General features: G+C 36.6%; 1 protein-coding gene across 2 annotated transcripts in view; it reads right to left on the bottom strand.

Annotated features, from left to right (window-relative positions):
* Positions 1–324: 324 nt before the first annotated feature.
* The window catches only part of atp6v1h (ATPase H+ transporting V1 subunit H), a 49,478-nt gene continuing 25,477 nt past the window's right edge, over positions 325–24,325 (bottom strand). For both annotated transcript variants that reach the window (XM_051127480.1, XM_051127489.1), the window contains 5 exons: positions 19,636–19,814; positions 19,426–19,551; positions 14,521–14,622; positions 12,896–13,009; positions 325–687 (listed from right to left, as the gene is read on the bottom strand). In XM_051127480.1, coding sequence (XP_050983437.1) covers positions 621–687; positions 12,896–13,009; positions 14,521–14,622; positions 19,426–19,551; positions 19,636–19,814 — 588 coding nt within the window. In that variant the 3' untranslated portion in view covers positions 325–620. The remainder of the gene's footprint in view (positions 688–12,895; positions 13,010–14,520; positions 14,623–19,425; positions 19,552–19,635; positions 19,815–24,325) is intronic.

Below are 24,325 nucleotides of genomic sequence, written 5' to 3'. Positions count from 1 at the left end.
ACAAATGCACGAGAAGACAGGATAATGCAGAGACTCTCAATGGAGAATCGGTTCAACACTGCAGCTGGAATTGCTTGCCAGTTCAGTGCTAAACAGGGTAAGGATCTATCTCAGATGTTTAAAAGAAGTTGGACTGAAAGCGCACTTAGCAGGGACCAGACCTCTCATCAGCAAAGAAAATCAAAAGACTAAGCTCACCTTCGCTGGGAAACATGTTGTGTGGAGATAGGAGAACTGGTCCAAAATTCACTGTTTGGGTCTGATGGGAAACATTTTGTCCCAAGTGCATAAAAAGTGAAAAAAAAAAAAAAAAAAACCCAGAAACATTTGTCATGGTATCATCTTTATTGGAATGCATACTCATTGTTTCACACTGAAGACATAAATAACATTTAATATTACTCTGTGAACTGTTCTGATCACTAACTGTGATTTTATTTTAAGGACGCACAACTTTACACAACGACAGACAGCACAACAAAGAAGTAAATCATAAATTTAGGATTCAATACATCAACTCGGCTTTTGTTTAACATGTTCATTGTATATAGCACAGATTTACATTCACACCAAGAGCACGGGATCAGACACACTGGCTCACACACAAGAACAGGAGCAGTTCAGCTTCGGGCAGCCACAGCTGGAGTCGACTGCTCGGTGGACTGCAACTGCTTTCCGAGGTACTCCCTGAAAAAAATGTAAAAAATAAATAAAGAATGATTATGCCTGTTTATCTTTTTGAACATTGATGATATGCACCTCTTTGTATTTCCGGATTTTCCTTAAGCCTTTATGGAAATAAAATAGCAGGTTTTTGAGCTGCCCCTTTAAGCTCCGTGAGGGAAAAAAAAGAAAATGTCGTGTGCAGAAACAAGTGATTACAAAAGACATGTAAGTTTGATCACAGCGTTTTCACCGCAGCTGTTTCTCCAATCTAACTATATTCAATTCAACCTGCCTTCCTGAATAATCTTCACAAGGTTCAATTCCTTCCTCTTTGATTACTGAAAATGCCATTTCACCAGAGAGAGTTAATTCTGAATGGCACCTGTGGTTTCTCAACTGTTGGGAAATGCTATCTGTCATTTAAATCCTTTCAAAGTGTCCACCATCTTGATGTCGAGCGAAAGCCGTCAGCGTTTCCTGCCTTTATGTCAAACCTCGTAACGTTTTTTTCCTTAACTGTGACCTTTTTTAAGTGGTGTGCTTTACTTCAGGCCTCAGGCGCTTCAGATAAGATTGCGCAGGAAGCATACAATTAAGGAGCATTCAATTCAGAAACGATACACAATAGATGCCTTGTGTCTCGCATCATTCATGTCAGAATAAACAGTATCCAAGAAAGCAATTACCACTTCTGCTGAAAATCTAGCATGTGCAACCTGTGAAGAGTCAAGAAGTTCATCTCGCATCATTCATGTCAGAACAGACAGTATTCAAGAAAGCAATTACCATATCTGCTAAAAAAACCCCTAACATATAACCTGTGAAGGGTCAGGAAGTTCATCTAATAAAGTGTACGCTGTAAAGTCATCTGAGTTCAGAGGCAACTATGCGAGTTCAGAAAGAGTTCCTCTCTTCCTTTATTGGCAATCGACTACATTAGTGCACACCTGTCCTTCATTAATTGTCATTTCTGGCGGCTTGTCAAACAGCTACTGGGTTTGACTTCAGCACATCAGCCGATATTTGCATGGAAACAAAGCAGATAAGCGGCGCGCTATTGTATATCAGCAGAGAGATGGAAGGAGAGAATCACAGAGGGCTGATTCATTGGGGATCCAGAGAAAGAGATAAAACAGCATAAAATATGAAGATTAATAACAGCTTGTCTGCCAATTTGTATATTAACTGAGTTAATATGCTCACAGCAGCCTCACAAAAGGATATGCATGGCATTAAAGGTTTGTTATGGAGAAAGAGTATTGAGTAACTGCAGAGCAGCGTTTTTCAAGCAGAACTGCAGGGGGATTGTGAGTTGATGAAAAGCTAATAAATGATTAAGCCATAAAATGTAGAAATTAAAATAAGTAAATAAATAGGGGTGCATAATGAATTAACATAAAATTTAAATCTCAAAAGGCTGCGGTTTAGTTTGATGCCCTGCATGAGTGAAATAGTCCATGTAACATCAGTGGTTCAACCGTAATGTTATGTAGCTACGAGAATACTTTTTGTGTGCAAGGAAAACAAAAATAAGGACTTTATTCAACGATTCTTCCACGTCAGTGGTACTCTCGTGAATGGAGGTGGAGACTGACGTGGAAGAGAAGAAATTGTTGAATAAAGTTGGAACTTTTGTATTCTTGTTGTACAAAAAGTATTCTCGTAGCTTTATAACATTAAGGTTGAACCACATGGAGTATTTTAACAATGTCCTTACTACCTTTCTGGGCCTTAAGGGCCATTTTACAGAGCTGGTGTAAAGTCAGAGTTGGAAACATCTTGAAAAAAAATGTCTTTTTTCACAAATTTCCACAAAAAAAGACATTTACGCACATATAAAAAAACTACATATTCTTTAGCAAGCCTGTAACCACCTAAATCAATGATTAAAAAGCATTTTAGTCAAATCCTGGTACTTTACCAAAGAGGCAAATCGACATAGGAAGTGCTCATAATACCATATATCAGGCATTGTTCAGATAAGTACAAGCCAGAAAGGGAAGAATAAGAAAAGAGTAGAACAGTGTTTTTTTAATTAAGTCAAATAGTGTCGAAAGAGATGAGTTTTCATTTTCTCAATCATTTAACACACAGTTTGACTGACAGCAGTGGTTCCAGAGTCAAAGCTGTTTCGAATGAGGAGGTCTATTGTATGATAGGAATATTGTGTGTATGTGTGAAAAACCGTGCCATAGACAACCGTTCACACCCTTAAAAATGGCGATACCGCCCCCCCCAGTGGCCAGTGAAACAGACTCACTGAGTTTTGTTCCGATCGACCTCTGTTAAAAGGGTCATCCGATGTCCATTTTCCACAAGTTGATATGATTCTTTAGGGTCTTAATGAAAAGTCTATAATATACTTTGATTAAAAATTCTCAATGGTTTTGTAAAACAACACCCTTTTTACCTTGTCAAAATCAGCTCTGCAAAAATCATCTCATTCTAAGGGGTTGTTCCTTTAAATGCAAATGAGCTCTGCTCACCCCGCCCCTCTCTTCTCTCTGTGGAGTGATGAGCCTGTTTATTTTAGCCGCATTTAGCCTCATTTAGCCGCTAAACTTGCTAACTAGCACGTTATTAGGAAAGGTGATTGCACCTTTATCTGAGATATTCTTGTCTAACTTACATGCCCTGCTCCAGTATCGAAACAATGGAGGTTGGACTGTGACAGCTGATCTGAGGTAAGACGCTCATGTCAATCAACTATCGTGGGAGCGGCCTCTGTGGGTGTGACGCCACAACGACAGGCATCTGAGAATGGCTCGATTTGAAAAAGGGGATATTATTTTTACACATTAATTAAAAACCACTACATGGATTTTTATCATTATAGGGTAGATTTGTACATACACTGCCAACACACATTAATGTTCAAACAACATGAAAAAGTGAACTTCGCATCTGATGACCCCTTTAAGCTTGTCTAATAGGTGCTCAAAGTTCATTGGCCTACAGCGGCCGTGTTTTTGTAGATATGCAAATGTCCTCATAGCCACTTGTGGCACTTTGGACCAAGACAGTGCATACCGATTTTCATGTCGATAGGACAAAAGGGTGCATAGTTAGAGACTTTTTTTAGTGACCTCAGATTGAGCTCTTACATAGCTACACGTTGTGAGTGAAGATATCTCATTCGGTTCAAAAGTTATAGCCATTTTATAGCCGTCTTTTTTTTGATTATTGATATTTACTCTCCAGAGAATCGTCCCACACTGGTCTGGTTCTGATCAGGTGAAAAACCTAGGACAAGTTTTCAAAAAATGCAAAAATAGCTAAAGATTTTGCAATAAAATTATGGGGCCCATCTACTCAAACCTTGTAGCTATGAGAGAGAGGGACACAGGAATATTTCCTGATCATAAATTTAGGGGTGTAGTTAAAATCAGCTAATGGACTAAAATATGCACTGTTTCTGTAGTGACATGAAAATAATGGACACTTTTTTTTTTGGAACCAAAAAAAAAAAAAAAAAAAAAATATCAATGGAATCAAATGCAAAATAATAATAAAATATTGTTTTCAGAATTTGAAATTTAAAGTTTAGGGTTTGGGACAGCCATCTCCCAAATGAAAGTACCCAATACATGATGATTTTATATAAATTAAGCTTACTGATATTTTAAATATTATTGTGGGTTTCAGCAGATAATAGAAGAATCTTAGATTTGAATACTTAAATGCTTTTTTAATTAGTTTTTTGGTTGTAAAGCACCAATTCTGTAAAATGGCCCTCTCAGATTTCATCAAAAATATCTTAATTTGTGTTCCGAAGACGAATGAAGATCTTACAGGTTTGGAATGACACGAGTGTGAGTAATTAATGACAGAATTTTCATTTTTGGATGAATTTAGGCATCATGAGTTCGTAAAATGATCAAGAGCTCTGCTATGGAAAGAGGATGAGCTAAGAGTTTATGTAGTACCAAAAGGTCTGTCTGTGGAACATGGATAATTGAATATTAATGTCAGATTACTTGCACTGCTTTGTGCTAATTGAAGTAGAGCTTCAAGCTAATATAAAGATCAGCAGTAGATGACATTCATATATTAAAATGCCCTCTGAAAACTTTCAAAAAGGTCTGCATTTAAAGGCCAAAATTGCCCTCACCTTATGAATAAAAAAAAGGTAGAACTTTTAGTGCAGTCTAAAATGGATATGCAGAAAAACACATTACCTCGCAAATGAATCATTATACTGAAATCTATTTTCATTTCCTACTAAAAAGCACTACGAGTCATGTCTGAGGTATAATTTAGCAAGTTTCCCCAGATTTAAAATAGACTTTGTATCTTACATTTTCAGTGTGGTCTCAGAATTTTAGACTGAATGGCATCGAACAAAACTCACATAAACACAGTCCTTCAGAACAAACAGGACACAGACAACAATCAGACTCCACTGGGCTCAATCAGCTGCACTTTGCATTCAATTTTCTGCCAAACCTGCAATCGACCCAAACCACAAGATGTATGTGAGGGTCACGGTGTCAGCGTGATGACTTCAAGAGGCTCTTAACTTTTTCTTCACTGACACCTTGAACTGATTCCTTCATTTTTTCGATGTCAAGGTCTAATAACTCACAGCAAGTAAAGTTCGCAAACCTGCCAAAGGAGAGTTTTCATCCCATATATATATACACAGCGAGAGACGGCAGACTCGTCCTCTGAGTGCGGCTTATGAAGCGCTTGACTATGTCTGTGGCCTTATTCATTCAACCTGTGGTAAATACGACTATGACCCATGGCGACCTTGTGTTTGAAGAGCTGAGGGTGATTTTGAAAGCTGAAAAGAAAGAGACGACTCTGCTGTGGCTACCAGGCATCAACAACATAAAACATAAAATTCAAAACTGAAGAGCTGATTAACAATCTACCTGCATCCTCAGGTGTCTCAGACTTTAATGACGAAGAAGATTCAAATGAATGCTCTATTACTCTGTGGACTGCTTCTAGAATCCAATTAAACGGTAATGCTGAATTCTCAAGGCACGTCATCACTGTCCCATGATGAATGTTGAAGGATTAGATCACTTCCAGAACAAAAATGTACAGATAATTTACTCACCCCCTTTTCATCCAACATGTTCATTTCTGTCTCTTTTCAGTCGTAAAGAAATTATGTTTTTTGAGGAAAACATTTCAGGATCCCTCTCCATATAATGGACTTCTATGGTGACCCTGAGTTTGAACTTCCAAAATGTAGTTTTTTAAAGTGATGTAAATGATCCCAGTTGAGTAATAAGCATCTTATCTAATGAAATGATCGGTTAGTAACATTTTCTAAAATTTTTTTAAAAAAATTACAATTTATTTACCTTTTAACCTCAAACGTCTGCGTGAACTGTACTGAACTGTTTTCTTGTTCAATACAGTTAGGGTACGTCAAAAAACTCCCATTTTATTTTCTCCCCCAACTTCAAAATCATCCTACATTGCTGCAGGTAAAACAACGATGTAGGACAATTTTGACATTGGAGAGGAAAATGAGATGGGAGTTTTTCGACATACCCTAACTATATTGAAGCGGAAAAACCGAGACAAGGCAAATGTTTGAGGTTAAAAAGTATATAAATCGTAATTTTTTATGAAAATAACTGATCATTTCACTAGATAAGACCCTTATTCCTCCGCTGGGATCGTTTAGAGCCATTCAAGCTGCATTTTGAAAGTTCAAACTCGGAGGCACCATTGAAGTCCACTATATGGGAAAGTATTCCATGTTTTCTTCAAAAAAGATAATTTTTTTACGACTGAAGAAAGAAAGACATGAACATCTTGGATGACAAAAGGGTAAGTACTTTATCTGTAATTTGTTGTTCTGGAAGCGAACTTCTCATTTAAGGAAAATGATACGGTCTTTATACAAATATCTAAATATTTAAACATCTAAGCATACTTTATTCAGTATGGAATTAAAGGGCCAGTGGATATTATTAAACATTTACTCACTCCCATGTCATCCAAGATTTGTGGTTGTCATCCAAGGTTCATGTCTTCCTTTCTTCAGTCAAAAAGAAATTAAGGTTTTTGAGGAAAACATTACAGGATTTTTTTTCAGGGTTCTTCATGATCCCAGCTGAGGAATAAGGGTCTTATCTAGCAAAACGATCTTTTTCATCATTTTCTAAAAAAAAAAAAAAAAATGTATATACTTTATAACCACAAATTCTTGTTTTGAAGTTGCATTAAAACTGCAATTTGGACCTTCAACCCACTGATCTCCACTAAAGTCCACTATATGGAGAAAAATCCTGGAATGTTTTCCTGAAAAACCTTAATTTATTTTCAACTGAAGAAAGAAAGACATGAACATTTTAGATGACATAGGGGCGAGTAAACTATCAAGAGTTTTAATTTTGGAGTGAACAAATCCTTTAAGTTTTTCAGAATTTAACAGAATTTTTCAGATCATTAATGAGTGGAAGGTCTTTAGAATTTTTTACTATTACAGAAGGTTCAAACGCTCACTGATGCTTCAGAAGGAAACATGATGCAATAAGAGCCAGGGGGTGAAAACTTTTTGATTTTGAAGATCAGGGTAAATTCAACTTATTTTGTCTTCTAGGCAACATGTAAGTATCTTCTGTAGCTTCTAAAGGGCAGTACTAAATGAAAAAATATGATACTTCGGCAAAATAAGAAAAATGTACACATCCTCATTCCGTTCAAAAGTTTTCACCCCCTGGCTCTGGCATCGTTTTACCTTCTGAAGCATCAGTGAGCGTTTGAACCTTCTGTAATAGTTGCACATGAGTCCCTCAGTTGTCCTCAGTTGTGAAAAGACGGATCTCAAAATCATACAGTCATTGTTGTAAAGGGTTCAAGTACACAAAAATGCTATTTTGAAGAACAGCGGGCAGTTCAACTGTTCAAAACAAACAGGACTCCTGAACAACTATTACTAAAAAACAAACAAACAGCTGAGGATCATTCAGGTAACAACACAGTATTAAGAATCAAGTGTATGTAACCTTTTGAACAGGGTCATTTTTATAAATTCAACTATTATTTTCTCTTGTGGACTAAATGTAAACGTCTTCTATTTGAAATATCTTATTCAGGTCAGTACTAAATAAAAAACATGGAAACAATGGAATTATGATCCCTCTTATTTTGATAAAATAATTAACGTCTATGTGTCTGCCATGCAAGTTCTCAACATGTTTTTTCACATTCACTGTATGAATTTTTTCTAAATCATAAAGATATGACGCACATCACATAGCAAAGGTGTGATCATACTTGGTTTTGTTTTGCAGTGAGATTTGCTTAATAATTTCTCTGTTATTCTGATCATGACTTCATTTCCAAATAAAATTAAGTTTCATAACAGCGAAGCACATCTGAGAGATTTCACGCTAAGCTGCATCAGACAGAGCGCGGATGAAGTCCTTAAGTGCGTAAAGGCTTGTGCAAAACAAACATGAAAAAAAATTGATTAAACACTGTGTCATCCAACATCTCAAGACTGTGGAGCCGCTGGCTGAATTTCTGCACACGCACAGCGGCACACCTCCAGGGGTTAACCCAGATGGTACAGATACAATAAGCTAACAGCGTGCAAAGTCGGCCATCTAGAACTGTGCCAACTAAAACATCTTCTCCTCCGGCTGTTGCCATGACACCAAACAGTCTCTACGGAGTGCGAATGGGAGAAAGCGACAGCCATAGTGTAGTGGCAGCACCACGTCTCTTAAGGGGAAAATAAACTGCACGTACACATTTTTTTTTAGTTATTTTCTGTATCCAACTCTGAGTAAAAAAAGCTCTACACCAAAAAAGAAACAACAACAACAACAAAGAAAAAGTACCTTTTAGTAACCATGAAGACATGTGTGATGCAAAAAAATGCCATGGAAACCAGATGTTCCTCTATCAGAACATCATCTCAAAACTGAAGACATCCCTCTTAGGTATAAAATCTCTTGAGAAGAGTACAGCAAAAGGAAATGGCATGTATGCAACTGGATTGCAAAGAAGGGGTGGTGAAAGGCCATTCTTGTATGGCTCTTCTTAAGAACACCTTGGAAACCACGTTCACCAAATCTTAACTCAATCATCCAGCTATTACTTCCCCTGTAATTTCCTCCTCCAATTAAGAATACAAATAAGAGTTGGCCTTCACCTCCCTTCAGATCTTCATATAATACATGCACTCTCTCGCTCTTCAGGCCCAATTGCCATTTTTAATAGTTTCCTTTTAACTCTGGGTCCGTATCTGAGAGACTTGAACCGAGATGCGACCATTACATTATTCCTGAGAACAATCAAAACTGATCTGCTTGCTTTTTTCCCCCTTTCTTTGGTGGTGACATGCTAAGCTTTACGTCAAACCGCTTCAAAATTATGCACAATTAATCCAGGAAATTACATTTGAGCCATTTAGCTAATGACTAATAATTGCCACAATCCACTGAGTCAGAATGAGCAGACGGAACTGCTTCTAAGCAAGGAAGTAAAAGATTTGTTGAGATTATCATACTTATATATATATATAACACTCCGCCTGGGTTCACAGTATAAATACTAACATATAAATTCATCCCTGAGCATCAGCCTCCATTAATTTCTTTCTCCTGCAGTGTGGCCGATAATAAAGATGAATTATTCAGAGATACTTTATGGAGCATGTTACCGCATTCTCCCTATGCAGGAGTGATCTTATAATCACTCTAAGCGACTTGTATTCTGCTCAATTTGGTGCTTAACTTTCAATTTAAAGACTGATTTAAAGGCTGACAGTGAACAATTACTCTTCATGACACCACTGAATTAAATGAAGTCGACGTCTATTGTGCTTTAAACACGCTTGCTGTGTTCCAGGGCTTTTGAGGTTTATCATCCCAGTTGAAAGAGTAATCTGAAGCTCGCAAGGATGAATGCAGACACAATAATGAGCTGTTAGTGTTAGGATGTGTTTGTTCTACCTGAACCTGAGCCAGCGCCTCGCCGGCCTCGATTCAACAGTTTGCCGCTCTGACAAACACATCGAACATGCATGGAGAAGTTAATCATGTTTTTTTTTCCACTTATTCTGTGCCTTGGGTTTTAATCAAAGATCAACTAATGCTGAAAAGACACAATGGTCCAGTGAATAATTCATTATATTATGCAATGCTGAAGTGAGAAAATTACTACTGCTTGGCAAAGAGAGATTAGGAGAAAGCTCCATTCCAGGTCGCTATTGAGGGCAATGTTGTGTCAGGCACAAACACCGGGGCTGTTTGGCTTGAGGAATAAATACAACAAACAGAATTACTGTTAAGATGTGGAGATGTGAGGTTAAAGAGATAAAAATTTTGTGTACATATCCTGCTTGTGTAATATTAGGCATTAAAAATATTTAATACAGTTAACGCAGGGGAAAAGCTAGGGATGGCCACTCTACTCAACTGCTGCTTCTGTGTTTTTAACAAGAAATGTGTTTATTTAGATGCATCTTTATGCATCTTTATGACCATATCAAACGAGACTTTTCAGAAGTGCACTCCAACTTCACTACAGCGCCAGGCGCTAGTCAAACGAGCACTGAAACTGTATAGGTAAAGAGGAGCTTCAGTAGAATATCAGTGAACTGCGGTCAAATGAGATGTTGTCAGGCCGTATGTCAGTAAAAATGAATTTACCTGTCCTGTCAGTTGTTATACTGTGCTTGTAGCATACAGGCTTCAATTGCACACACAAACGCAGTGGCGCACGCTGTAGAATGTATCATTTCATATTAAGACGAAAACAAAGAAAGCTCTAGTTTATCAGTAAATTATTAAAACGTTAATGCAGTCTCCTTGCTGTTTTTCCTAGACACAATCATAATCATTATATTTGCGGGTGCGCTGTGGCAAGCTTTTATCATGCGCTTGAGTGTTTATTAGGCTATGTAGGCAATTAAAGGCTCATTATTATGATTTATATGGTTTATTAATAAATGTACGACTACTGCTCAACCAGAAAAATCTGTAGTCAAGGGAAGTCCTAGTTATTAGCTTATTTAGTTGCTTTTTACTTTAAGAGTTGCCGCTGCTGAACATGAAGCAGATCTGGCACGCATGCTCTTAGTTTCAATCGCGCTTTAAAGGAGAAGTCCACTTCCAGAACAAAAATGTACATATAATTTACTCACCCTCTTGTCATCCAAGATGTTCATGCCTTTCTTTCTTCAGTTGAAAGAAATTATGGTTTTTGAGGAAAACATTTCAGGATTTTTCTCCATATAATGGACCGATATGGTGCACCGATTCTGAACTTCCAAAATGCAGTTTAAATGCGGCTTCAAACGATCCCAAAAGGGGTTGTAAACGATCCCAGCCGAGGAAGAAGGGTCTTACCTAGCGAAGCAACCGCTATTTTCATTTAAAAAAATACAGTTACTGAACTGAAATACTTTTCAATCTCAAATGCTCATCTTGTCTTCTCTGCCTGAACTCTGTGTATTCTGGCTCAAGAAAGTTAGGGTATGTCGAAAAACTCCAATCGTATTTTCTTCCTCAACTTCAAAAATCATTTTAAAATCATCCTACATTGCTGCAGAACTACCAACCCAGTCTATGCAAAGTGAACATGCAAAGAAGATCAAACACCCTTAACAAAAAAAGTAAGACAGTGATTTTTTAGGGAAAACAAGAGATGGGAGTTTTTCGACATAACCTAACTGTCATGAACCGGAACAAAAACAGTCCAGGCAGAGTAAGACAAGATTCGGCATTAAAAAGCATATAAATTGTATTATTCTGATGAAAATAACCGATTGTTTCGCTAGAAAAGACCCTTCTTTCTCGACCGGGATCTTTTACAACCGCATTTGGGATCGTTTGAAGCTGCATTTAAACTACATTTTGGAAGTTCAAACTCAGGGCACCATAGAAGTCCACTATACGAAGAAAAATCATGAAATGCTTTCCTCAAAAAACATAATTTCTTTACGAATGAAGAAAGAAAGACATGAACATCTTGGACGACAAGGGGGTAAATCAATTTTCTGTAAATCTTTGTTCTGGAAGTGGACTTCTCCTTTAAGAGATAACGTCGACGATAGTGACTCTTCATCTCCGCAGTAGTGGATGCGCTTGTATGCATGTTTCATACAGATTACATAATCGGAGAATATTTGTTTGCTATTCGAATCTGTTCATTTGAAAGTAGACATTTCACTCTCTATAAATATATTTTTTATGTCTGTAAGGCAAGCATACACAGAGTTTCTAAGTTTCGCGCTCAAGCTCACAGAGACTGAAACGACAGAAAACACATCCTGTACTCTTTAATTATTTTACAAAAGCACAGCGTCTCATTGTTATTGTGAGTGCACACAAATAAATGTAGAGTCTTTCCAGATTCAAAAGATGTATTACTTTTATCTGTATGACCAAAAATGACGGAGTATTTTAAGAAAAAGTGACTGCATCGGCACCTCCGTCTGCTATGCAGTGAGCGTGCTACTATTCGTCTTCCGCACAGACACTTGAATAACGCACATTTTCCTAGGTTAACATTCGATTGAGCGGCCATGTAAAGTTGCTACGACATATAGCAACAATATGGCCATATTTGAGGTCGATGAATGATATTGTAGGTGAACATTTGGATGTCCTGCCTGATGTATTATATTACCACATAGACCAGCTGTTAACAGTCTGTCCGTCACGGACTGCATGATTTTTTTTTCCTGCGACTAAGCAACTAATAACATTTTCATCGACCAAGTCTCTTCTAGTCGACTAATGGTTAGTCGACTATTAGGGGGCAGCCCTACTAATAACCCAGCTGATTTGATATCTATTAATCAAAGAACAAAAAAATGTAACTTCATTAAATTTTTTATATATTTCCTACTTGCTGCAGGGCACAAGTAAATAAAGTCTAATAAATGGTAAAATTGAAAGCTCTCAATTATACTGTAATGTCAAATGGCTAAAAGAACAATTTCCTAGAGACATCAGTAATATTGGTATCAGTGATACTCACCTTCAGCAATAAAAAAATATTTAACAAATAAAAATATACTGTCTTTATACTTTATACTGTCTACATTATTTAAATTATTGCAATAAGAAAGTATATTTACAATTTTTACACTAGATGGGATTAATTGCAATTAATTTTCAGAAAAAATGTACGATTAATTAGTTTTCTTTTTAAATCAAGTGACAGCACTACATATAATACATAGTAATAAATAATCGCTGAACATAAATTGTGGATCCATTAATGCATATGTAGTTAAACGTACCAGTTATGCACCATGAGCTTCTGAACAGCCAGCAGGGCATTATAGCGGACAAGCTGGTCTTCATGATGCATGTGGTTCATCACTAGTTGTTTACCACCCAGCTGTTCGATCACCCTAAAGGACAGAGATGCAGTTCCAGATTATTATGTTCTGCAAGATGGGTAATAACACATGGCCTCTATGCCTTTCAATTTAACTCTGGGAATAACAGCTGCAATATTTCTGGCAATTCCAATCATTAAAATGGAAAAGGAATTTCAGTGCAAAACCAACAAAATCACAAAGCTCAAATAGTCCTTAAACAAAAAAAAAAAGAAAATGTGACAAAAATGTGAATGTGACATTTTCTAGAAAAAATTTTGAAAAATTTTGCAAAACTTGCCACTACCATGCTTTTAAAAAAACAGTAATTATGGGAAAAATAAAATAAAATAAAAATAAATTAATTATTTTCTACCATTTTATATTTTATAATTCTTTTTTTTATTCTATTTAAAAAAAAAAAAACATTTAAATCATATTAGTTGCACCACAAAATGTTCTATTTTACACAGTCAATTTTGATTTGATTCATTAATGCAGCTGGAAATATTCAGAGGGAAAGTGTCAACAAATGAATCCTTTTAAAATGAAAAGAAATTATCAGAGCTGTTATTACAGCATCCACAAATACTCAGTTGAATTTTTATCATGTTCCATATTCAGACTCTCGCTGATGCTTTGTGAAAGACTCCAAAAGTGCTCAAGCTTATCTAACAGCGCTTTCTAAGAACTGCTAAATAGCACACTTACATTTTTCCATTTAAGTCATTTTGAACTTGATCTGAAATGTTCACTGTAAAAAATGTTGCCTTCTTTAAGAAATATTATTAGTGAAATCATTATGCACCCACTTGAGGGCTGTCTGTGGGATCTTTACTCTAGATACAGACAGACTGACAGACATTTTTTTTCTATTTTAGCCATAGTTTCCCTTTAACACAAAAGGGAAAAGTACTATCTCAGCACTTGTCGCAAATGAGTGCAATTCTTTTAGGCAACTGCTCACCTGCAGATGCTCATTTTGTTCTGGAGTGGTCTAATTACAGGGTTCGAACCGGGGCTGATGAGACCAATGAGTCCCTGTAGATTCAGCGCGGTTTCTTTGAACGAGGGGGGCATTTTGAAGAGGAAAGTGAGAGTGTGCATTGAGTGGCTGACCTCAGGGAGAGGATGGTCTAGATTAGAGAAGGTATTAGCCACTCATAGTGGAGTTGGACACGAGCGGCAAATAACTCTACTTTTAGAGGAAAACTATAAATAACGTTCTTAAGTCTAAAATTGATTGGCCGATGATACGTGCCGACCATATAAATGGCAAGCTTGGGCAATATCTTGCAATAGCTCAGCCTGGATGAGTTAGTATGCTGCTGTCTTTGAAGTGAGGTAAGTGTAAATTGGCACTGATATCATCGCATGCAAGCAGTTGCCACAGATGGTAATAACTATAACCTGGGCGATTTTCAGCGCTATAATCATACAGAGCTACAGGATATTTGGGTACTGAGAAACAGATATAAAATTGCAGAGCCGCAGAGTCGGAGAGATGACCATTTATAGATGAAGGATGAAGGACGCTTGCTCACCTCTTGCCGCGAGGGTAATGTCTCACGTATTCCCCCACGTCGTGAGCTGCAACGGCAATAACCTGAGGGTCATCAGACACTTCCAACAACCTGGTCAGTATCCTGGCAGGAAGCACAAACACACAATCATTTCAGGTCCCCAAAAGCAATCAGTAACACCTCCAGGGCAACACTAAACTCATGCTGAGCAAATATATCCCAGGGTACTGTACAGCTGGAGACATGGTGCCTACCACAGTCCAGGAAAACATTTAAGGTTCTGTTGGTTCAGTAAGAAACAAATACAGGAAAACTCTAAAAAATGGTATCCCTAAACAGTACTTTTTGTCTTGTTGTCCAGAAAAGACATTTAAACATCAACCAGACACCTTTAATAGAGAAGGCGGCTTGTTTTCAGAAAATATACAGTTAAATGTTTTGAAAGAACTCTTATATGCTTGCCAAGGCTACTTTTATTTATTCAAAAATACAGTAAAAACATAATATTGTGGAATATTAAAGTGCCATTTTGTCATTTTTAAAGTTCCTTATATTCTTTCAGGAGTCTCCTACAATAGGTTTACATGCATGCAAGGTCAAACAACGCTTTCGTTGCCTCTAAGCCTTTAATATCATCTCATTTTCAAGCGATTCTCAAACAATTTGTTTGAAGCAGTTAAAAGATTCAGTCTCTCTAAACCCCGCCTTTCTGTGAGCCTACTCTGCTCTGGCTGGTCAGATGGCCCAGTCTGTTGTGATTGGTCCATTTTCAAATTTCCATATTTCGCTAGAAAATATAAATATAATATAGTTGCAAACAGCGATTACCAGGGTTCAAGAGCATCTAAACACATAAGGAAAAGGCTGTACCCACTTAAATCAATGATTAAAAAACATTTTGGGCAAATCCAGGTAATTTACCATAGAATAGGGTGAGCAGACATGCCACTTTCTGGGGACACGTTCAGCATAGGATTTCTAAATTGCCTAAAATAACCAGGTGTTGGTTGTTTGCGCTGCACTGATCGAATGCTGTACGAAATCAAAGTACTGCGAGAGCTATAGTGAGGAGAGCAGACGGGTCCATGCTTTTGAATCTCTCTCGCGGTACTTAGATGTCTTACAATCGATCTGCGCCATGCAAATAGCCAACACCTGGTAATTTTAGGCAATTTAGAAATCCTGTGCTGAACGTGTTCCCGGGAACTGGCACGTCTGGTCTCCCTACCATAGAAATATAATGGTTTTTAACATTTCTGACTGTGATAGTGCCATCTGTAGTCCGATCCCCTTAAAACTCTGCATGCTTGTTTAGAATCACCTGTCGCATATGCTCAGATTTTGTGAAGTTTTGAGTTTTCCTGTAGGCTTTATAGGATTTTGGGTAAATTTGGAGAGGCCCCTTTTCTAAACAACCCCATTATAGCTTCCCAAAGTGTAAATTTAATTTTTTTTTGATAATTATTGTCCTAGAGAGTCCAGAGAATTGTACCGCAGTGTTCTTTTCCATATTTAGTGAAAAACTTAACAAAAGTAGGTTTTTCTCGAGAATCATCTCGATTATTTAACAAACGATTTGATTGACAGCAGTGGTTCTAGAGGCAAAGTTGTCCGGAATGACAATGAAAACGTGAGACGTACAATTGTTTACGTCCTTGAAAAATGCGATATCACCCCTCAGTAGCCGATTTTTTTCACATTTCTCTCAGACCTTTGAGGCAGTGATTCTTTTCTTTTGGGCCACAATAACTTCAGGTATCGTGCGCTTTCGGCTTTACAACTTTGCAGATTGTTTGCATTTACATACACACTGCTTAAAAGGGAATATTTGAAATGGCATAATAGGGCACTTTAAAAATGAAAACAACTGTTTTCTATTTTAATATATTTTAAAATGTAATTTATTCCTGTAATTTTTCAGTCGTTAGTCACATGATTCTACAGAAATCATTCTTATATGCTGATTTGGTGCTCAAGCAACATTTTAATGCATCCTTGCTGAATAGAAATATACATTCTGTGAGATTTATGCTTTGCAATTCGTCACATATTACTGAAAACTCACACAACCATTTTTTTAATGGATGTTGAGATATTTTCAACAAAAATACCGCTTTGGAAAACTATTTTGTAGTGAGCAAGACGCTTGTTGCTTTGGGGAAAATAATTTCAATCTATTTCTGCTCAAAAACAATGTCAAGTACAAGACAGGTCTCTATCGCATGAGAGCGTGAAATTATAACAATCGTGCAGAATGGAAAGAGAGGGTTCAAGCGCTACAAATCATCTGCACACAGAGCAAGAGACGGTGAGAAAAAAAGAGAGACGAACTGAAGTAAAACACAAATTGCTGAGGGCTGAAATGGAGCCTTGTGCTGATTGTGGAGAGGCTGGTGATGAGAGGAATGAGATGAGTAGATTAGGATTTAAACGGAGCTGTCAAAAGGGTCGAGCTGACGCATGATTAAACTACTAAGAGACAATGAAAATGAGAGTTTCAACCGCTGATATTCGGCTTTGGTTTCAACTTGTGCAACCTTCACCAGAGAGGGTGGAGAGGAACACGCACAATGTGATTCAGACAGTAAAAACAACTTGTGTAAAAACAGTGCGGTACACTGAAAACAGTAATTTAACCATTTTCTCAATACTGCAAAAATCATTTCAGTCCCTCTCTGAACACTTGACCCCTGCTAACATCTTTTTATTCTAAAAGCAGCGAGACTGAAAACACTCATTATGACCGTTCACGCGTGTGTATGATATCAATTCACACAGCACGTATGTTTTGAAGCAGCCACATTAACAGTATAATATTCTTAATTATCTTTTTTGTTTCTTTTTTATTTATGGCCTTTGCTTCTGTTTTATTAAGAGGAGAATAGAGAGACTGCAACAAATAATGGGGGGAACAGAGAAGGAAATCACAAGCACTCAAGTCATTCTTCCTACCACTGTATCTTGAACAACAAATTGACAATATTTTATAAGATTTTTGTTTTGAAAACAAGTCTTAATATTTTACTTGAAGCACAAGTTTGTTGCAAGTAAATGTACTTCTATATTTTAACAGGACAAGACCTGTTTATTTGTCTGCTAAAAACAAAAAACTCAATCATATATATAAAATATAATAAAATGGTTCATTTCATCTGTAAATAATGACTGGCCATTTGTTCACAATCTTCAACATTTTTGGCTTTTTTGTTATTTTCAATAACATCTCAATCTCAGATTATTTAATGTTACTACAAAATTCAGACAGTAAATGTGGTGTTGACATTCTATGATGTGGCGAATCAAATCACTGTAGATGCAAAAAGCATCAGCTATGTTTCCATCATCCTGTTTTTATGCACATTTTGTTTTTATATCACATAAAAAAAAGAGCAATGGAAACACCAAATTCCCTTAATTCGCCAAAAAAGTTTTTATGCTCACTTGAGGTGGTTTTTGACTTATGCTTAAACTTTTTAAATGTATGCATCACCTTTTATGTCAAATTATTACAATTTATCAATAAATTTTATAGGGCTGTTACCAGTCAAATTAAATAATTTACACTGCAAAATTACAACTGCAATATATAATGTTATGAGATTCATGTTTTAAATATATTTATTAATATTCAAATAAGAAATGTTGGGGGGGGAAATGAATATTTTTAAACTACCAGTAGGTGGCAGTAAGTCACTTAATGAGTAAGTCATTGAGTCGTTCATTCAACTGATTCGTTCAAAACGCCAAATCATTCAGTAACAAAACACAGCGGAGGGTTACTTGGAGAATGTTGTATACTTCTGTGATCCTTGTTTGGAACTATTTTTGCTGGTGGAACAGAACAAAACAGTAAACAGTAAATTGTGTGTAATATGTAAGTAACATAATAACTACTTGACTAATTACTTTTTTATTGAACTAAAATCAATGTAACATTTGCAATCGTAAGAATATTCAGCAAAATAGCTCCCTTGGTATGTCACTGAACTATATCATGTTATAAATAAACTACACATTTTTAATTTTCACCTCAGTGTGTTTCTTTTGAGTTTCTTAATGTGTGCTGTTATGTTATACCAGAAATACACTATCCATTATCAATTGCTGTTTACGTCGAATGTAATAAAATCAGAAGAATCATTCTTATTTTTTTGTCACTTAAGTTTTAATCTAAAAAAAAAAAAAATTCTAGTTAGAAGAGAAAAAAAATCTTTGTTCTGTCCAATGATTGTAAACAGTCATTAGGTCTGGACTGAAGATATTTTAGCGGTAATGTGACCAAAAATATTTAAGACTCATCGAATTTGAATTTAAGACATTTTAATGCCTTTTTTTTTTAGGAAAATGTTATTTAAGACATTTTAAGACTTTTTAATGACCCTAGCATAACCTGAATAACTAGTGGACGGATCTTGTTGCACAGCATCTGAAATGTTGTTATGGTCATTCTGAAACGCCCAAACAAAGTCTGTCGTCAAAGTATTTCTGTATAATTGCTTCTCAGAACTGTCTTACAAAACTGCATTCCGAAACAGCAGGCATCCACCTCCGAAAGCAATGACCACATTTATTGTGTTTTGTCTACTCACTCCGAGGCACAAGTAATGGATTATTTATGAAAATTATTATATTCAGTGGTTTCTTATACTTTTCTTAATGATATTTATTGCCAGTTTATCAGGAATTGATGACTTTGTTGTCTTTAAATGGAAATGGTGCTTATTTGCATATGTTTTATGTAAAGTTGCAACTTGGGAATGGGAAACCTAGCTAATGTGAACAAGTGATCTCTCCCTTTTATTACTAGTTATAGCGTATTTGAGAATAATATTACACTTCGAATGCCAGCGTCTACTGGTTGACACTGCAGGAAGTTATTCAACTACCCACTGTTCAGTCCTAATCCTAACACCAGATGCTTCTTACTTCAGCAGCTCGTAGTTCTTCTCATTCAGGCGAACAGCGTTTTCCCTCCAGAACTTCTCTGATTTGTGCACTGGACTCCACTCCAGACGGCCAGACTTCAGCTCAGAGCTGTATTCATCAAAAGAACTGCAAGAGGACGAAGGAAAGCAGCATAAATGTGAGGAAAAAGAAACCTGTTGAAAACATGTTGACAGAGTATGTGAACTTTACCTGAGATCCTGAACGCTCTCTCCCAGTCTTTCCAGGAGGAACTTGATGTCATCAGTGATGTCCTCATCATCATATTTCTGCTGGTCCAGGTTCTCTAGCTGTTTGAGCACTTTGCACTGAATCATGGCAAGAGCGTACTCCTGACGGGTCTCCCTCTCAGCAGACTTCTCCAGAAGGTTCTTCAGCAATGAACAAACATGAAACATGTTAATTGTGTTATTGTAGAAAATATTCAAGTGGATAACAAGTTCTAAGAGTACTGAAAATAATCCAAATACAGTTTATTCAGATTTCTAGAATAAGATCAATCACATTTAAACATTGCTTCATTTCAAATATACGTTGTGATGAGTGCAATCATTCAGAAATAGATATCTGTCACTATATTTAAAGAAATAGTTCTTAATTCTGTCATTAATTACTCACCCTCATGTTGTTCCAAACACGTAAGAACTCGGTTCATCTCCAAAACACAAATTAAGATATTTTTGTTGAAATCTGAGAGAAATGATTCTGATTCTGCATAGAAAGCAACACAACTGATACGTGCAAGGTCCAGAAAGGTTGTAAGGACACTGGACATTAAAATAGTCCATGTGACATCAGTGTTCCAACTGTAATGTTACGAGAATACTTTTTGTGCCTGGGAACATTTCAGTTGCATTGGTGTCTATACAGTTAGGGTGACCACCTGGCAAGAGGGCTGTTGCGGGACATAGATGTGATTTTGTGGGACAATGTGGGACACATGTGAGACTGATATGTTTTTTTATTTATTTATTTACTAATTACATCCGTTGTCATATGCGCTGATCTGTGTTTCTGAGCACGCACAAGTAAGCGAGAGAAAGCGCCTTTTTATGAGAGTGAAGAGAATCCACCTGCAAGAGAGATGCGTCTCACATTAAAATAATGTACTCTAGACATTTGTCATTAAATTAATGCCATGAAACCACCTCAAATGAACTAATAAAATAAGAAGAAAGCACGTCTGAAAGCTGCATCAATTATTTTTTTTTTTTTTGGTCAAAATAAATGAAGAATATCGTGTTTTTCCGTGTGCGCTCGACCATTTCTGTCAGTGGTTCTACATCACTTAATGAGGTCCGCAAATCCTTTGCGCAGAAACTATGCCGCCAAAAAGAATGAATAAAAAGCTTTCTTAAAAAGGCAAAAGAACGCATGGATGTTTTCTTAATATGATAATTAAAAACCAACAGACTGATGAAAATGTGGGACATTTTGTCAATATGCGACGTGCGGGACAAGGGGTGAAAATACTGTGTGGTACAACGCAAAGCGGGACAGGTGGTCACCCTATATACAGCATCAGAAAGCTCTCAGATTTAATCAAAAACATCTTAACTTGCGTTCTAAAGAGGAACGATGGTCTTATGGCTTCGGAACAACATGAGGGTGAATAATTATTGACAGAATTTTCATTTTTGTGTGAACTATCCCTTTAAATAAAAAAAAAAAACATTCTCTTTTATCAGATTTTATTTGAAGGTGGATACTTGGTTACCATGGTGTTTAGCAAAAAAGATGATATATATTTAAAACTGATACAAAAGATGACTTTGAAGTACTGCAATTTTAGATCAACAGTGGTTGAATAACTAACTTGGATCTTAAAGATCTGTCCTTGGCTTTTGCAGTCAAACGATTCAGTAAAACCAAGACTATTCCTCAGAAAAAGAGGTACTGCACAGCATTGAAATAAATTACTGTCTGAATTGCTGAGACTCTTGTAAAGAGAAAGTCAGTGCTTTAAATTTTAAACATGCTTTCACCATTTTTTGGGAGACTTTCTACTTTTGAAAAAAACAGCAGGAAAGCTTTGTGCAACCACACAGTGGTGTGCAATTATGTTTTACCCTCACCTGTTTGACATGGCCCCTTTCTACAACCAAAAAAATGAAGCACTGCACCAAGCAATGTGACTTGAGGAAATTAACATGCCATGTTTGAATAAGAGTGCTTTTATTTTTTAGAATTCATTACAGTCTTAATGGACATGGCTCATTTGGCAGGAAATGCTAACATAAGCTTTGACTTCCTTTTTAAAACCCTTTGCTCTTAGCTGTACTAAAATTAGGCATTGCTCTTTGAAAACTCACCTACAAGCCTACTGGAAAATTCCTTGTTCTTCCAGATGCTACCGGTAGTCATCAAGTTAAATTGCTTTGATAAAATAGGGTGAAATATCAAATCAATTCACGCTGCTACTCTAAAAAATATCATTAGTTAATGGACATGAGAATGCTCAGATGTTTAAAAAGGGAGGAAATTAATAAATTAATCATTTTTCTTTCATGCCTACTGGTTTAATAAAGTTTGGTTGAAGGTTTTATGATTCTCAAGACTCAAGGTGGTGCATAAATTTCATTCCGCTCAAGCAGCCTAAGAAGACGAGCTCTCAAACAGGTAAGTATTGATTACTGATGAAACTGAACCACATCTCATTTTGAATGGGCCTGAATCAGTTACTGAGACACTTCAATTTAAAGCTAGTGAGGTAGAAACCATGTAATTATTAGGCATCTCATTGCTTCCCAGCGGCTTTTAATCGCTGGAATTGTGACATTATTATACAATAAAGCCCTGGCGTAATTGAACAATTAGAGTTGGTAAATTCTCAGCTGTCCAGCATGAAGGATATCATGCTGTTGCATGTATGAAAGACAGCAAATATTTAAAAGAGGAGTAAGTAAGCTTGCAAAGGAAGAGTTTATATTAAGAAGCAGTGACAGACTCCTAATAGAGCGATAGGCTGCAGTGTTGAATTACAATAGTGATGCATTTTAAAGAGGCGATGAACAGTGCTGGCATTTTAATTTGCAGCAGCCTAACATTTTGTTTCATTGCGGACTGCTTTGAGAGGTCTAGATATTGGCAGTCCTTCTGCACACATGCATTTTTTATGCAGTCTGGACACATTTTTCCATTTCAGACAAAAGCTTCATAGCTATTCTCATTGCTATGTATATACAGTGAGCCACATCCTTTATCAGATCCTATTCCAGATGCACCAGATACCATGTGACACAAGAGAGGAAGTCTCCTTCATACATTTGCAACACATCTTCTGGCCATATAATGCTTGTTTTGCAACGCATAATAAATCATGCTGAACAGGTCAGAAAACTGATTAGCCCAATGTACAGCTCCAGTTAACAAGATGATGAATTGTTAGCACAGTGCTGTCCTACACCTTCCTCTGTGACATTCTGAATCTATGCATACTTACACACTGCTTTCCCATTCAGTGGAAATAAGACATTGATGAATGAGGAGTAAGTGTGGCTCGTTTGCATAAGAGTAAATGAACTTGTTAAAAAAAACACACTGGGATTGAGAATTGGAAAATGATAGAGTGACAGAATGATAGACAGCTAAATAGAATGCTAGATAGCTACACTCTAAAAATGCTTGGTTATTTTTTTTTAACCCAAACGCTGGGTTCAGCCAGTTGGGTCATTTTATTGGGTTATTTTTCATATTTTTACCCAGGTGCTGGGTAGTTTGTCTGCACTCTAAAAATGCTGGGTTATTTATTTATTCATTCATTTATTCAATCATTCTTTTTAACCCAAATGCTGGGTTCAGCTTGTTGTGTCATTTTATTGGGTTATTTTTCATATTTTTACCCAGGTACTGGGTAGTTTGTCTGCACTCTAAAAATGCTGGGTTATTTATTTATTCATTCATTTATTCAATCATTCTTTTTAACCCAAATGCTGGGTTCAGCTTGTTGTGTCATTTTATTGGGTTATTTTTCATATTTTTACCCAGGTACTGGGTAGTTTGTCTGCACTCTAAAAATGCTGGGTTATTTATTTATTCATTCATTCTTTTTAACCCAAATGCTGGGTTTAGCTTGTGTCATTTTATTGGGTTATTTTTCTTATTTTTACCCAGGTGCTGGGTAGTTTGTCTGCACTCTAAATGCTGGGTTATTTATTTATTCTTTTAACCCAAATGCTGGGTTCAGCTTGTTGGGTCATTTTATTGGGTTATTTTTTTTATATTTTTATCCAGTTGCTGGGTAGTTTGTCTGCACTCTAAAAATGCTGGGTTATTTATTTATTCATTCATTCTTTTTAACCCAAATGCTGGGTTTAGCTTGTGTCATTTTATTGGGTTATTTTTCATATTTTTACCCAGGTGCTAAATAGTTTGTCTGCACTCATAATGCTGGGTTATTTATTTATTTTTTTAACCCAAATGCTGGGTCCAGCTTGTTGGGTCATTTTATTGGGTTATTTTTTAAATATTTTTACCCAGGTGCTGGGTAGTTTGTCTGTACTCTAAAAAATGCTGGGTTATTTATGTATGTATGTATGTATTTAATTATTTATTTATTTATTCTTTTAACCCAAATGCTAGGTTCAGCTTGTTGGGTCATTTTATTAGGTTATTTTTAATATTCTTTACCCAGGTGCTGGGTAGTTTTTCTGTAACTAAGTAACCGCTGGGTTGAGCCTGTCTTTGACGAAAGAACCCTGCTGCTGAGTTACAGGCAGTCAGAGCTTAGGCTTTTTGAGTCCTCTTCAGGAGAGAGTGGTTCTCAGCGCCGCCGATTTTATTTGTTATTGTACTGAGTTTAATCTTAAAATATGTTCTCTAATGTCAGTACTGTTTGTTTATGGGCAGTTTTTGGAGCCAGTCACGGCATCTTTCAGCTACG

Source organism: Labeo rohita, chromosome 2 (assembly GCF_022985175.1).
Source record: "Labeo rohita strain BAU-BD-2019 chromosome 2, IGBB_LRoh.1.0, whole genome shotgun sequence".
Taxonomy (NCBI): domain Eukaryota; kingdom Metazoa; phylum Chordata; class Actinopteri; order Cypriniformes; family Cyprinidae; genus Labeo; species Labeo rohita.
The sequence above is the reverse complement of the archived record's forward strand: the minus strand, read 5'-3'. Positions and strand labels throughout refer to the sequence as shown.